A 16,836-nucleotide genomic window follows, 5' to 3' on the forward strand; every position below is an offset into this window, starting at 1 on the left:
CTGTCATTTTCTTATCCGCCGAAAAGGAAAAGGACGGGTAATCGACAAGCATAAAATTTATGGAACACACGTCAATTTTAAGGACAAATCTAAAACAACCGTCTAAAAATTTTACATCAGTCAATAACCCGACACAGGTAAGTAGACAGCACGTCAAACGGATTGCATACCAGCGACATACCTTTTTGATTCGCCCGGGTTATTCATTCATTTACTCATTCTTCCTAAAATTAAGAGCTGTGAATCAACCGTCCCTTTCCTTTTCGACGGATATGAAAATGACAGATATAACTTAAAATAAAATTAGGCGGTGTCTGCAGGAATCGGGGCCAATGTCAAAATTGATTTATATTTGTTTTCCTTAAATATCCTCGTAAGGCCCGGATTTCCAGACACAATAGTTAAACAATGGGATTTGGATTTTAAATTAAACTGTTGTACAGTAAAATCTTAATAAGAAAGATTAAACCAACCAATACAATCAATCGAATTCATCATCATCATCTCTCTAGCATTATCCAGTTTTTCACAGGGTCCGCTTACCTAACCTGAAGATTTGACAGGCCGGTTTTTCATAAAAGCGGCTAATCAATCAAATTAAATCAACCAATTTAAATAAGTATTTATCGTAAACCGTTTTAAAGTTATCAAATGTGATTAAATTATATGAGATTGACATGGGTAGGTAGCGAAATGTCAAGTACGACGTAATAATATGTCGACGTATAATGCCCATAGATTTCGATTTTTTCGCATAATACCCATTGTTAAATTAATTAACATCAAATATATAATAAATAATGTGTATAATTCAATTTATAAATAATAAGATTTAATTTCATTCATTTCATAAAATACTCTGCATAATTATAAATAAAAAATAACAAAACGTTTTTATGTTAATGGTAACACCATAATCTAAGTTTTTGTATGTTGCCTGTATTTTTTTCTTCTTCTCCTCAACTCACTGCATAATGGTTGTAATTTGTTAAACTTAATTTTAAAATACAGTCCATTTATAATTTACACCAGCTTTTTATTTCTACATGCTGGTTTGTGGTCCTTCTGACTTATATGATAGTAGTGCAGTGTCATAGTCGCGTATTTCACGTAAAATCTCAAGTTGAGTTCGCGACCCGCTATAGGGTGTTATATAGTGAACAAGTGAGGTGTGAACATAATTGAGCATAACCACGACCTGGAAGAAGTGTGGATTGCAAGCTATGATTGCATTTGCGATTCAATAAGCGCAGACAAGGCATTTACTTCAAATTACCAAACTTTGAAACGTTTGGACAAAATACTTCTACTTTTTTCCGTCGGGCGTCCCGGGGGCGCTATAGTCGTCGGCAGCGTCGGAGTTTCGGATATACGTCATCAACAACGTCGTGTTCATATCGTGTTGGCCCTACTGCAAGGATTGACATTGACAGCGACTGTCACTTCACTGTCACGTCAATAACAGCTGACAGCTGTTGTATGTATTCAAAGTTGCTTTACGGCTTGTTTGGCGGCTTTTCTACGGCGGTCTTCTTCGTCTCGATGCGGAATTGTGGTGCGGCATTGCGGTAAAATTCAAATAGTGCGGAATTACGTCAAAAATATAATAAAGTGCGGCTTTGCGGTAATATCGTAATAGTGCGGTAACTTGTGATAAGATAAGTGATAAGATAAGTGATAACAACTACTTACGGCTTCATTATGGCTCCAGTGACGGAAGACGATAGGCTTAAAAAGATGCGAATCGCCCGTGGACATTTGAAAGGTACTGTAACTCGTATTTATACTTTCACGAATGACACTAAAGCTATGGAGTCAGCTAACGCGGAGAGCATTAAGGCGCGAATAGAAAAACTTAATACAACTTTTAAAGACTATGAAAGGCTTCAACTAGAGATCTTGTGCATTGATGAAAATGATGATGAAGATGTAGCTATTATGGAAGATAAATACTTCAACATTATATCAAAACTAAACTCTGTGTACAAAGGCTTAAGCACATCTGAATGTATAAATGTAAACACATCTAAATTGCCCAATATAGATATCCCAGTTTTTTCTGGTAAAGACTTCACTAAATATACTCCATTTATGGATTTATTTACAGCGGTGATTCACAACAATAGCTCTCTTTCAGATGTGCAGAAGCTTTTCTATTTGCGGAAATATCTGACAGATGACGCCTTGTCAGTCATTGTTAATTTGCCTTTGGTAAATAAATCTTATAAAGAAGCAATTGGTCTCCTGAAACAACGATATGACAACAAAGCGAGGCTTATCATGAATCACATAAATATTATTTTACAATTGCCCATTATGCAGAGGGGAACAGCGGCCGCTATACGGTCTTTTATTTCACAAGTTCAGCAGCAGCTATATGCTCTAAAAAATTTTCAGCAGCCCGTCGATCAATGGGACATGCTTTTAATCTCTATATTGACTAAAAAATTGGATATCTATACCAATCGTGCCTATCAATTGGATAGAGACACAGACACTCTCCCAACTATGGATGAGTTTATTTCATTTCTTGAGAAGCGTGCTATAGCCCTCGAAGATAGTTCTCCTGACAATATGAAGGGTACTACAAATAAAGTGACCAACATTGTCACTAAAAATGTTCATCAATGCTCTTTTTGCGAAAATGCAAGCCATGGACTCCATGCATGTCCTAAATTTAAAACGGCTTCTATACAAGACCGTGAACAGTTTGTCCAATTGAAAAAATTGTGCACAATATGTTTAAAATGTCACACTGGAAAATGTCGATTTTCTTTTCAGTGCAAGACTTGTAAAGCTGGGCACAATTCTCTTCTGCATAAAGACAATTCTGATTGCAATTCAAAAAATACAGTTGCATTGCATTCAACCAACTCATCAATGAGTATATTATTACCTACTATCAAGGTGAAATTAATTACCTATCGGGGCTCAGAGCTATGTGTCAGAGCGCTTCTTGACTCAGGAAGTCAAGCTTCTTTTATAACCTCATCCCTTGTTGCTAAACTGGGATTAAATCCTAAATGTCATAACACCAATATTATTGGCATAGGAAACAAAAGCAATAAAATGACAAAATTGGTTGATGTGACCATTCACTCTCCAGTAAATGATGTGCAGTTGGACATTTCATGTCACGTTGTAGGTTCCATCACATCTGATCTGCCACAGCAAACCGTTGATGTTTCCAATCTAAATATTCCATTTAACATTCAGTTGTCTGATCCTGATTTCAACATTCCAGCTGAGATTTCCATTCTTTTAGGTGCTGACATCTATTTCAACATTTTACAGAATGGACAGGTGAAGGTTGGGGACGGTTTGCTTTTGCAGAATACCTTGTTTGGCTATACCCTTGGTGGAAATATTCAATGTAAATCACATGATAATGATGCTTTAGTCTCCAACTTGGCAATTTGTGACACTAGAAAACTAGAAAATGTGATGGAACAATTTTGGCTTTCTGAGAGTGCTCCTCAGTCTGCATCAATGCCCACTAAAGAATTTCAGAAGGCTGAGAAATGTTTTCAGGACACTATAATACTTGAAGATAATAAATTACATGTTGATATGCCTTTGATTTCAAAAGTGGACGAGTTGCAGCTTGGGGATTCATTCTCAGTGGCACTACAACGATTTTTAACACTGGAAAGAAAATTTAAACGTAACCCTTTGTATTTGGAAAAATATAAAAATTTCATCGAAGAGTATATTGCATTGGGGCATGCTAAGATTGTTGATCTGAGCGACTATGATATCCTAAATGGACATGTTTACTTTCTGGCTCACCATGCAGTCTTTAATGAGGAAAGCTTAACCACCAAATTACGTGTTGTGTTTGATGGAAGCATGAAGTCCAAGCTTGGCATATCACTGAATGATGTCATGTTGAACGGTCCAATGGTCCAAAGTGAGCTATTCGATATCCTACTCTTATGGAGGACTTTCATATATTCACTTACATGTGACATTCAAAAAATGTTTCGTAGTGTCTTTATCAATCCACACCAAAGATGTCTTCAAAATATTCTGTGGCGTGACAATGTAAACAAGCCTATCAGTTGTTTACAGCTCCAAACCGTGACTTATGGTCTGAAGGCTTCTACCTTCTTGGCTACCCGCTGCCTGATTGAATTGACTCAACGATTCGGTGATCAATATCCACTCGCCACTCAAGCTATATTGCAAAGCACTTATGTCGATGATGTCATCTGTGGATCTGATGATACTTCAGAGCTTCTTCAACTCAAAAATGAGCTTATCGCACTTTTGAAAAAGGGTGGTTTCACACTACACAAGTGGTGCAGCAACTTTTCTCCAGTGATCGACGATCTCCCCAATGACCATAAGTACTTTGAAAAGTTGGACATCAATACCAACAATATAGTTAAAACACTTGGGTTAAAATGTGATATTTTAAATGACACCTTGACATTTTCTTGTCCAATGATTAACAATGATGATATTCAAACCAAAAGGAAAGTTCTGAGTTTCATTGGCAAGATGTTTGACCCACTCGGCCTGATAGGGCCCATAATTGTTGTGGCCAAACTTTATATGCAAACCCTATGGTCATTGAAAATAGACTGGGATGCAATTTTGCCCCAAGAACAACTCAAAATTTGGAATAGTTTTCTGAACAACTTAACTTCAATGGGTACGATTAGTGTACCAAGATGTGTAAATTCACGTACAGCGGTCATTGTGGAGCTTGTCGGATACGCAGACGCTTCTATGAAAGCATTCGGATGTTGCCTCTACCTAAGGATAGTTAACTCTGATGGCACAGTCTCTGTTAACTTGTTGTGCTCTAAGTCCCGCATCGCCCCATTAAATAAGTCTATCACCATTCCAAAGTTGGAGTTAAACAGTGCTCTTCTTCTCGCGCAGGTTGCGCACAGAGTTCAAAATATTTTAAAAGGTAGATTCCCTACTCTTTCTGTCTACTTATACAGTGATTCTCAAATAACACTTGCTTGGATCAAGTCTTCAAACTTAAAATCTAACCCCTATGTGGTTAATAGAGTCAATCAAATAAAACAATTGACTAATGACACTATGTGGTCTTATGTCAGCACCACTCAAAACCCTGCTGATCTGCTCTCCAGGGGATGTGATCCACACAAGCTGGAATCAAATGCACAATGGTGGCATGGCCCCAAGAACTTATCAGATAAAGATTTTCAACACTCTATAAGTGAAATACAATTTCCCATTCCATCCTCTCATGAGGTCGAATTGGTGGCCAATGTCTGTGATGTCAATGAACCCACTTGTAACTCTAGCAAAGATGACACATTTCCATACAATTTTCTTGATAAATATTCTGACTTTCATAAATTACAAAGAGTTGTTGCCTACATTTACAGATTCTATAATAATTGCAAGAAAAATACTAACAAAAACAGTGATTCATTGACACCACAGGAGATACATAATGCTACATTAGTGATTATTCGTACTACTCAAAAAAGATATTTCTCTAAGGAAATAGAATGTCTTAAAAATAATTCCAACTTAAAGTCTGGCATATTGAATCTTCATCCTTTTTTAGACCAAAATGGCATACTACGTGTTGGAGGTCGGCTCCAGAATTCTAAAGAACTCCCGTTTGATAAGAAGCACCCTCCAATTTTGCCCAAATCTTGTCATGTCACAAATATTATTATACGTAATGAACACTTACGCCTTCTACACGCTGGTGCCAAATTGGTGCTCAGTTCCTTATCTCAGCGATTTTGGTTAGTGAGTGGCATACGCGAAGTCAAAAAGATAGTAAACAGCTGTGTTAAGTGCTTTCACCTAAAAGCTACAGCAGCTAGACAGCTCATGGGGTCTCTTCCACAGGAAAGAATTACTGCCGCTAGGCCATTCAATATTGTCGGTGTAGATTTTTGCGGTCCGTTTAATGTGAAGGTTTCTCGATTGCGAAAGCCATTAGTGACCAAGGGTTATGTTGCGCTCTTTGTCTGCTTCACAACAAAGGCCATCCATATGGAACTTGTGAGTGACCTAACTTCAGACGCATTCTTAGCATGCCTCAAACGATTTATAGCCAGACGTGGAATGCCAGAACAAATATTTTGTGATAATGCTAAAACTTTTAAAGGCACAGCCAATGAGTTGAATGCACTACATGATCTATTTAAATCTAAAAAGCATGTAGATGCTGTTGACTATTATTGTATTCCTAACTCTATCAAGTTTAGATTCATACCAAGCTATTCACCAGAATTTGGGGGCTTGTGGGAGGCGGGGGTAAAAAGCTTTAAATTTCATTTTAAAAGAATTGTTGGTAACATTATCTTAACATTTGAAGCACTATACACCGTTATTACAGAAATTGAAGCAGTGTTAAACTCGCGGCCTCTGCTTCCTATAAGCTCTGATATTTCTAACTATGAATATTTAACGCCTGGGCATTTCCTTATAGGCAGTGCTCTGACAAGCTATCCTGAACCTGATCTTTCTGATAAGTCTATCAATAGATTGAAATTTTGGAAAGTTTTAACTAAAATCAAGCAAGACTTTTGGAAGGTCTGGTCAGGGGACTACCTAACACTACTACAAAGTAGACCAAAATGGCAACAAGGCCACCCCAATTTAAAAGAAGGAGACCTTGTCATTGTGCGCAGTGATAACACTGCACCAATGACATGGCCCATGGCCAGAATTGTGAAGATAGTTCCCGGGCCAGATGGTAGAGTCAGGGTAGCTGAAATAAAAATGCCTAACAACAAGATATACTTGAGATCTTATAGAAAATTAAGTCTCTTGCCAATGAATGAGCAAGTAGGTACTCTTTAGCAGTTGGTTAGTGCACTATGTGCTAACCAACTGAACCCAAGACCTCCATACAGTCGTAGGGCTGAAGAGTGCCTGCTTGTTCCAATTATATTGATTACTTGTTGAGCAATTGCTCAATAATAATATTGTGTTTAATATTTTATAACTTCAACATTCTTAAACATGTTTTGTTTGTTATAACTTCAAATTCTTAAAAAGGTTTAGCCTTTCATGACTTAAATATCAAAATGTTTAAAAACAAAGTAACTTTTTGTAATTCATCATAAATCTCTCTTAAAAATGATTTACTTATATTCTGATATAAATATGTTTAAACTTCTATGACTTAAATATAATTGTTCATACTTACTTGCTCATGGGCCCGGCCCAACTATGTTAAATTAATTAACATCAAATATATAATAAATAATGTGTATAATTCAATTTATAAATAATAAGATTTAATTTCATTCATTTCATAAAATACTCTGCATAATTATAAATAAAAAATAACAAAACGTTTTTATGTTAATGGTAACACCATAATCTAAGTTTTTGTATGTTGCCTGTATTTTTTTCTTCTTCTCCTCAACTCACTGCATAATGGTTGTAATTTGTTAAACTTAATTTTAAAATACAGTCCATTTATAATTTACACCAGCTTTTTATTTCTACACCCATACAAATTCAATAGGCAATCGTGGTCTTTCTTTAGACCTAGTCTAACAAAGAATAATTGTATTAAAATTAATAGTAACTTTGTCAAGCATCAAGATTAATAACGTCGCGGGGTCAAATCGATGGCAAGGACCCAAAAGTGTTCAATAGACCTAGTTAGCTAATTGACTTGCGACCTTTCTATTACGTGCTTCTGGAAAGTACGACGCAATGATTTGCGTTACATAAACAGCCTAGTTAGGTCCCAATGCTGGGGTTTGGAACGTTCTAGACTTCTAGTCCAGTGTACTCACACTCCATCACCAATTTGTTGTCTTCTAGGCCGATCCTTCTCATCCATAGCCATAAAATTCAATTTTCCCCAACTTACTTAAATTCCACAGCGCCATTTGCTTTTTAGCCTGAAGCAGTTGCTAACATACTAAGTACCGAAGTAACTATTTACCAAGCCACGTAAAGGCCTTTGGCATAGCAATTGTGTTAGTAGCATTAACATAGAATAGGATGACGTTTGCTAACGATAATATCCTAGTAAGTACGAAATGTGGGTGGTCAGACCTTCATGTTAAGCGTACGTTGCCTACACTGGTAGATGTGACGTCACAATTCTGACTCACAATCATGTCATAGATTAAAAACTCTCCGCTCCCCACTAACGTCTGTGCGGTGTTCGAATTCTGAAATTGAACGACGACGTTCTTTCCTCTGATTTGAATATTTGATTTCACAGTTATTTCCCGCGCAGGCGTGGCAGGGTGGCGCCTATAAACATATATTTTTCATGGCGATTGTTCATCAAAAAATGCTAACAATTTGCTATAAAATTGAACCCAGGCTAAGTGCCTAATGTAAAATGTGAATGGAAGTTTCAAGTCAGATGTAGCCTATTCAATTATTTATGAAGAATATATATAAGAAACTTTATTGTTCAAAATGTTTTGTTTGGGATTTGTGTGGTTAATAAATATGAACTGATGGTTACAAATGATTATAAAAGCTTCTTTCGTAAGTAGTACTACCTACCTAAGTAATGACGGTTCAATTAGGTATTGTATTTGGCAGCCCTCAGACGTCACACACACAGATGCGCGTGTACGATAATGTCAATGTGTAGTGTCTGTGTAAAACGAGGTTATTTGTATGAAGTGTCCGGGGTGTGATCATGCAAAGTACTTATATACCTACATATATTATCGCCGTGCCAGTTACGATTCTCTTTCTATTTACATTCACGCCTATTTCCCACCGGGGTAAGCAGAGACTATAGAATTCCATTCGCTTCCATTTTGACACACTTCTCTTGCTTCCTTCACGTTTATCAATGGTTTCATTTACGCACGCCGGTTCAAAGTCGTACTAAACCAATTTAGGACATCTCAAAACTCTTTATATTTCTCTTTTGCTTCATAATTTTGTATTTCCTTGTATTTGTTATGTTAGTATGTCATCCTTGCCGTGTTCAGCAGCGACGACTGCTACTGCATAACTTAATTGGATGGACTCTACAACGTTTTATAGTTCTTATCTACCCTGAGATGTCCGACTACTGGGCAAAGGCCTCCATTTCTTCCAGGACTCTCTCTCCAGTGCTTCCTCCGGCCAGCCTTCCAGGAAAGCATCCAAGTCGTCGCGCCATCTCCGCCTCGGTCTGCCACGCCTGCGTCTGTCTCGGAGACCATTCTGTGGTGATCTTAGCCCAGACGTGACCTGCCGAATCCCACTTCAACTTGGTGCCTGTTTTTTTTTATTGCTATTGCTGTGGAAGCACTCAATTTTCATAAATTTTCCGAAAGGAAATTCCACTTCATAGCAACTTAAAAGAGTCACGGTCTGAATCATCCCCCTCAGTATTCGTTACGATGTCACTGTAGAGTACACCTTTTGTATACTGCCATGATTTGGCTCGCCAACACACCATCACTCTGTACAGGCAGACCGTCCTGCATTGACTGACTGTTTGTCTTGCTCTGTATTCAGATGACGTATGCGCCCGAGACAAGGATAGCAATATCAATACTCTACAGTCACAACACCCTGTATAGTTTAGTCAAATAACAAACTATAATACGGCATAGTACATCAATGTATGTACCAAGTTATCGCAGAATTTCGCACTTGTTAGCGAAGTTAAACACCATTCGTTTAGCTTTACACTTCGCAATTTGCCCAGCCTTTTGACATCACCAGAGTCGCAGTAATTGCTTACGTATCTCGTTTCTATTGTGCGATATTGTAAAGCACAGACTAATGGCAACACTGCTTTATATTCCAACAAAAGCATTCATATCTGGCACCGTTTATGTTAAATTGTCAGCTGTGGGAATTGGATAATAAATATTGGTTCGTGTTTAGGGTTGCCAATGTTGCCATATTTTAAAAATATATTTATGTAACAAAAATCAGGGCTACGTTCCCCAAAAAATTCATAGATGGCGCTGTTCAGATTTACCGTGATAATTACCAATTTTCTCATTATTCGGGGTACATAATTTTTCAAAAATGTAATCTAATGGCAGATGCGTATTTAATAATAATTGCTGCTTGATATTTGAACAGATACGTATAGAATTATGTTGCTACCTGTATTGCTTGCTGTATTGATGATACAATATATGTATAAGTGGGTGGAAGATGTATTGTACCTGGGTGTAATAACGAGGGTCAACATTTATATCCAAAAACAAAGATAAAAGATGCATTAAGTCTGTTAACCATGAAATTAGCAAGTAACTAAATGTAACTATGTTACCAATTAATAAAGATATTTTTGAGTTTCAGTTTAGGCCTTTTAATTAAATGTATTATTTACCAATAAGAAACATCTCTTACACTTCCACCTCAACGTCACAAAAATCATGTAGGTAGTTAAATTCTAAATAATACAAAAAACTCTTTGTTTTTTTTTATAATTAGGTACTTGATTCTGAAAGGTAGCTATACAGCTATCTAGATTTTAATAAAGAATAAATTCGCCAAACCAATAAAAAACCAACTGAAAAAAAATACAGTTTATTGGCGCGAATGGCAAATTGGCAACCTTGAGCATTACCGCATCGCTGGTTCACCGACCGATTTAAAGATAATCATTTCCGATTCGAAATTCCAATGCCAAATATACGAACACCGGAGCTGGGTCGCCATACTTTTTTTTTGAGGTCCCGTGCCACATTTTTGGCAGGGCAATCTTCATGGCCATAAAGAATCTTTCATGATAATTTGTTATTACTCTTTAGGGTCGATTGCATTTTGGAATTCGAATTCGAAAATTAAAAAGTTATTTATCAGTTGATAATTGGGTCGTGTACTAGGTTATTGAACCTAGCATAGAAAAAATAAAATGTTTTTCGTTACTTTTAGACTTATCAATATAAAGACAGATCTAGAGAGATAGATAGATAGATAGATAGATTTAGATTTAGAGTTAGTTTTAGATCTGTCTTTATATTGATAAAGAGATATCTAAAACTAACGAAAAACATTTTATTTTTTCTATTTAACTTATTTATGAATTTTAAACAAGAAAAACGGAATAATAAGTCATATTTTATCACGTTTCTCTATCACGTCACAGTGTGCTTTTTCATACAATCTCCATAGTAATTGTATAATTTATTTTCAAGTTTCGATCCGAGAGCTGGCAGCTATTTTGCGCAGAGGATAGGCCTGGCAGTTCAGAGCGGAAATGCTGCCAGCGTTTTGGGCGCTCTGCCTCAGTGTGGCGCGCTGGAGGAGATATTCTATTTATAATAAGCTGGTATTGTTATTATAGATATTTTTTTAGAAAATAAATGCAATTCGCCTAAACCTAAAAAAAACCATAGTAATTTCGAGTTTTGACGTTTAGTAAAAAGTAACTGTTATGACTAGTTGGAAACTAGCCTATTTTCGTTGGTTTAACTAAAAACTCGGTGAGGCGTGGGTACTTAGTTCATCAGGCGATGAATGTATCTCTGACTTCTCCAATTCGGAATATAGTCTTAGAGCTTATGTTATGTTATGTAATTATCAGTTGCCTTTATTGTCGAGTAAAATGTATTTTATCGTAAATAATTGATATCAGAACATTGGGCGGAAGTCATTTTTTATTTTACGTGACTTATTTTAGATTTTCCGCAGATGGCATTAACTTGTATTTTATTTCATTTTTATTAATTTTATTTTATTTATTGGGACATTCATCATTTTAATTTTATTTGATTTTATATAATTTAATTTCAATAATGGATATTAATCTGAAATAAATAATTCGAATTGAATTGGAATCAATTACTTGGCCGGACAAATGAGGAGCGCTGAAGGCTCTCACCCGGTACAACGGACAGAAGGCAAGAGGGGAACCACTGCTCTATTTTTCCCTAAAAAGTAGCATGAAGGATGCTACACCGACAAGAGCGTGGCTCTTAAATTAGTGAGTAGTGAATTGATATCACGTGGTTTCCAGGATTTGTGCTCGGTTCGATCATTCGATGTGCTCGTCATGTGTTACATGGGACTTTAACATAGCTGGCGAGGAGCGGATGTATATGCTATACAGCTCTGCATACCCCTTCGAGGATACTTATAGGCGTGAAGTCACTGTGTTATGTTATGTCTAAGTCTTACCTAGCGCCGATGATCTCTGCGAGCCGGCCCCCCGGCAGCTCGGTGAGCACGTAGCCCCAGAAGAAGCACCCTAGGAGAAGGTTCTTCTCCTTGGTGTCCCAGTGGTATCGCGTCTGCTCTATGTGTTCTGGATGCTGAAAAAAAATAATATTTTAGTACCATTTTGGTGCGCTGCCTACTTCTTCAGAGATACAGGCGTGATGCTATACAGGATGTTAGTGACAACGTACTTAGTGAGGGGGATGATTCTGAGTTGATATCAAGTGAAATTTTCCGTTACAAAATTTATGTTTTTTTAAATTATTTTCAGTTCGATACTTTTGCGCGACGGAAAATTCCACTTGATATCAACTCAGATTTATGGTCTGTATCATCCCTCAAAGTTTTCGTTACGATGTCACTAACACCCTGTATAACCCTGTGTACAGTCATGAGCAATATAATGTACCCACTTTAGGACTCTGTCGCACTAACATATTTGACATTTAGTGAGACTTACAGTTCAATTTGTCAAAAAAGTTAATGTGACATGGTACCAAAGTGTATACATATTAATGCTCGTGACCGTATGTTTGTTTTGTGTTTAAGTGATGTTATTGTCTTGTCTTTGTGTATGGCGTCCTTTTAGAATGATTATGTACCCGAGTAATAGGAAAAAAGGTAATTATCACGCTAAAGTTCAATTATTCGTATTTCTCGTGTATGTTGTTTTTATTGTGTTTTGTTTGATTTTAAGTTGTGTGTAACTCTGTGTTTTATATTATATATTTGTTATTTGTTTTGTATTTGTTACTGTGGTGTCCCTTTATAATAAACGTTTCTTTCTTTCTTTCTTTAAAGCTATACAACGCCATCTATATTGTTTTTGGTGAACGTAGCCTGGAAAGTACCTCATTAAATTGATTTACTTGTAAATTTAAGCGTATGCCATTTAAGAACACTTCGTCACACACTCCAACTGGGATTTTGCCGAATAAAAAACCGATTTAGCTATACCTGTACCTGTGTAACGTTGTGCGTGTGCGCAACTGTGGCGGTGGCGTTGTCGTTGGCGTCGTAGATCATCTCCACTATGGCGATCGTCAGGTTGACTCTGAGGGCGTAGTTCAACATGAACCCCAGGAGCACCATGATGTTCAGCACTTGCACACATGTTAGACAGCCTGGGGAAGACAAAAAGAATGTTAATAATAGGCCCCGGGTTCGAATCTCGGTGAGGACACCATGAAAATCCAGGTTAAGGTGATTCGTTTTCCATACAAAAGTTGATGCAGTGCTACAGGAAAACGGATAGAGGAATATTGTTATAAAACCGATAAATAGTAATATTTTGGTGTATTATTTTCGCAAACTAACAAAAATTTAGGGTCCGAATACGAGAAGTACCATATTTCAGACCCTCAATTTTGATCAATTCTACATTTGTAGTGGTGGAGATTACAGTGTATTTGCTGAGCGTGTAGAGGTGTCAATGTTAGTTTGTGTGCGTAATAGTTTTTTTTTTCTAAAGGCTTTGACTACTTGACAAGTGTAATAGAATGTCAGTGACAATTTATAAAGAGATGTTGTATGAAGAGAATAAATATAAATAAAAAACTAAAAATACTACAATCTGAGAAAAGGAATATTGGAAAAATATTTTTGTAATAACGTATCTTATTTAAACATTTTTAAATAATGGGTAAATACCGTGTTTTAAAAGAGGACATATATTATAATAAAAAATCAATACATAAAATGAAATGGCTGTATGGGCATAGTTCCCTTTGCCTTACCCTTCGGGGAAAACCAAATCAAAAAAGAAGTTGTTGCATTTGCCGGCCTAAATAGTAGTCATTTATAATTAATTGTTTTTCCATCCAACATACAGATTTATTTATATTCTCTTTGCCGCGGACTTTTTGGTGGGACCGGGAACGGGAAGGTTGCTTTCTTCATTGAATAATCTAAATAATCAATACGAAGTGGTGTTTTGTGGTTAATGATCACATTAGTCGGAAAACATTCCCGATAGTATTATTAAATCGGAATATTCAATTAACAAAGTGTACCTATCTATTTTCGCTTTGCGCCAACAAGCCGCTTACTTCGTTTGGGGTTCGGAGTAGGAGTCTGCTCCGAGGGTGGGGGCTTAGGTTTCATAATTTCATTAATCATCATCAAGAAAAAAAAACACAAGACATGGCTGTATGTTCATAGTTCCCTTTGCCTTGCCCTTTGGGAAAAAAAATAAGATAAATTTTGAAATTCTTATGTATAATAAACAAACATCACAGACATCATGACAGATCTAAAACTAAATAAAATCTTTTTTCTTTTTTCTATTTGACTTATTTATGAATTTTAATCAAGAAAACGTGATAATAAGTTCGACAGCAACCAGTTCAGGTCCCCGAAACAGCCCATTTCAGGCCGCGTATATATGGAAATACTACTTCAATACGTCCCAGCCTCGTCTTTTTTTAACGTCCTCGTTATAAAAAGACGTCCTAACCTGAACTAACTAACCTAACAATAAACACCACGCGTAAATATATGTCCAGAAATGCGCTGTGAGTCGTCTGGACTGGGCGCGAAAACAACATAGAATTCGATTAGGTGCTAAGTGTCCCGCATGCTATCACCAGCTGTCACTAACATACGTATGAAGTCCCGCGGATTTTATTGGAACTAAATGACAAGTCATAATAATTATATGCGGATACTGCGACATCAGCGCCGTGCTTGCGGGACGTCCTGAAGCGCTATTACATCTTTCAAACGCGATGCGACAAAGTTTGAACCTACGCAATTTAGGAAAAATCTACCTTATTATTACTGTACTGTGATCGTTATTTGTAAAATCATACAATACATCAATTCTTTATACACAATATAATTATTATGACATATTGTGGACTTTTCGGTATACCTACAAAAAAGGAACAATTCAACCATACGTTGTTTTGTTATATCTCAATGGGCTCAGGCAGCGTTTTCGCCGAAAGCTCCAAGTCGGCTATATTTGTAACGATAATAAAATTATGTTTGACATTCATCATCATTTTTGAACCATTTTATACAAAAAAAATACTTGTATAAATTATAAACCCTAAAGCACGCCCATGAATCACTCTACTCATTGGTGAAAACCGTATGAAAATCCGTTCAGTAGTTTTTTAGTTAGCCGCATGTTCACTGATGCGATTAATGCCTGTTAGAATTTTACAAAATAAAAAATACGGAAATTACGGAAGGTACTTTAGTGCAAAGTAAATTATTGTATACTTAATTATAATATTATTGGTAAAAGTGATACTTTTTGAAAATTCCGTAACAAATACACGGGTTCGCCAAATTCAATTGTAAAAAAAAAAATACAAAAAGTAAAAACAATTAAAACATGCAGTTGGGTTTGAACCGTGAACCTTAAGAATGGCGGCTACTGCTTTACCAAATGCGCCATTTAGAAGTTAGAAGTAGACTTCAAATTATGCATCTCTTTTAATAGCTAACCTAGTTCGCATGTGTGTGTGACAGCTTCGTGTTTGTACACAAATTGAAATGACATCAACTTTTGATGCAATGTTTCAATATGATATCTTCAGTAAATACTTCAAAATTGTAGCTTAACTTAAAGATAATGTATGTAAGATTTCGCCACCTAACATTTCACTGGGTCAGAACTCAACACTAAACGAATAAATGGAAAAAAATACGAAAACTGCAGAAGTAACGCCATCTACTGACGCAGCGTTACCTAGCTGACTGAAACACATCACCTTAATGTCAATAGGCTCGCTCCCTATTACATGGGACTTAAACATAGCTGGCGAGGAGGGGTATAAATGCTATATACCTCTGCCTACCCCTTCAGGGATCCAGGCGTGATGTTACGTTATATTACACCCTTAATGAAGAATGTATATTTCAAATAATTTTGATACAGTACAAAAAATCTTTATTGCACTTAAAACATTAAAAAAAAACATTATTATAATTAGATACGCAGTACAACAGGTGATTTGAGTTGTGATATCAGCAAATGACAATAGGCTACATGACAACCCAGTCAATTTTTTTTTTTTTGTTTTGGTTTTCCCCGAAGGGTAAGGCAAAGGGAACTATGCCCATACAGCCATGTCTTACGTATTTTTTTTCTTGATGAATGATGAAATGATGAAAGGTGATGATGATGAAACCTAAGCCCCCACCCTCGGAGTAGACTCCTACTCCGAACCCCAAACGAATTAACTCAAAAGTCCGCATAAACTTTCGAGTTATGAAGCGGCTTCTTGACACGAAGCGAAAATAGGCAGATACACTTTATTTATTGAATACTCCAATATAATAACACTCGCGAATGTCTTCCGACTAACTTAATGCGATCATCAACCACAAAACACCACTTCGTATTAATTATTTAGATTATTCAATGAAGAAAGCAACTGTCCCGTTCCCGTTTCCCGCCAAAAAGCCCAACCCAGTCAAATGAGATACTTTTTACGAAACGTCAAAACGATAGTTTTCTTTTGAGTTTGTATGGAAATACCATCCTGTGACGTCATGAATAAAAGCTGTCAAACGTCGTACTCATTGTTACTTAATTCATAAGTAAAATTCGAAAACAAGCCGAAAAGTAAAATGGGAATGAGTTTTGATCATCTTCTGGCTTCTATTTCTAGATTAGCATTTTATAATTTAAACCTTGACCCAGTGAAATGCCCTATTTGCTACATTTGTGTTATACAAGACAATGTAGGTACATTTTTTATTAACTTAGCATCAGCA

At 36.5% G+C, this 16,836-nt stretch overlaps 1 protein-coding gene across 1 annotated transcript in view; it reads right to left on the reverse strand.

Annotated features, from left to right (window-relative positions):
• LOC126373820 (sialin) overlaps positions 1-16,836 on the reverse strand; it is a 75,651-nt gene that overhangs the window by 32,194 nt on the left and 26,621 nt on the right. The window contains exons 3-4 of the mRNA XM_050020145.1: positions 13,069-13,229; positions 12,067-12,200 (exon numbers count right to left, since the gene is read on the reverse strand). Coding sequence (XP_049876102.1) covers positions 12,067-12,200; positions 13,069-13,229 — 295 coding nt within the window. The remainder of the gene's footprint in view (positions 1-12,066; positions 12,201-13,068; positions 13,230-16,836) is intronic.

The sequence above is a fragment of the Pectinophora gossypiella genome, chromosome 16, assembly GCF_024362695.1.
Source record: "Pectinophora gossypiella chromosome 16, ilPecGoss1.1, whole genome shotgun sequence".
In the NCBI taxonomy this organism is placed as follows: Eukaryota; Metazoa; Arthropoda; class Insecta; order Lepidoptera; family Gelechiidae; genus Pectinophora; species Pectinophora gossypiella.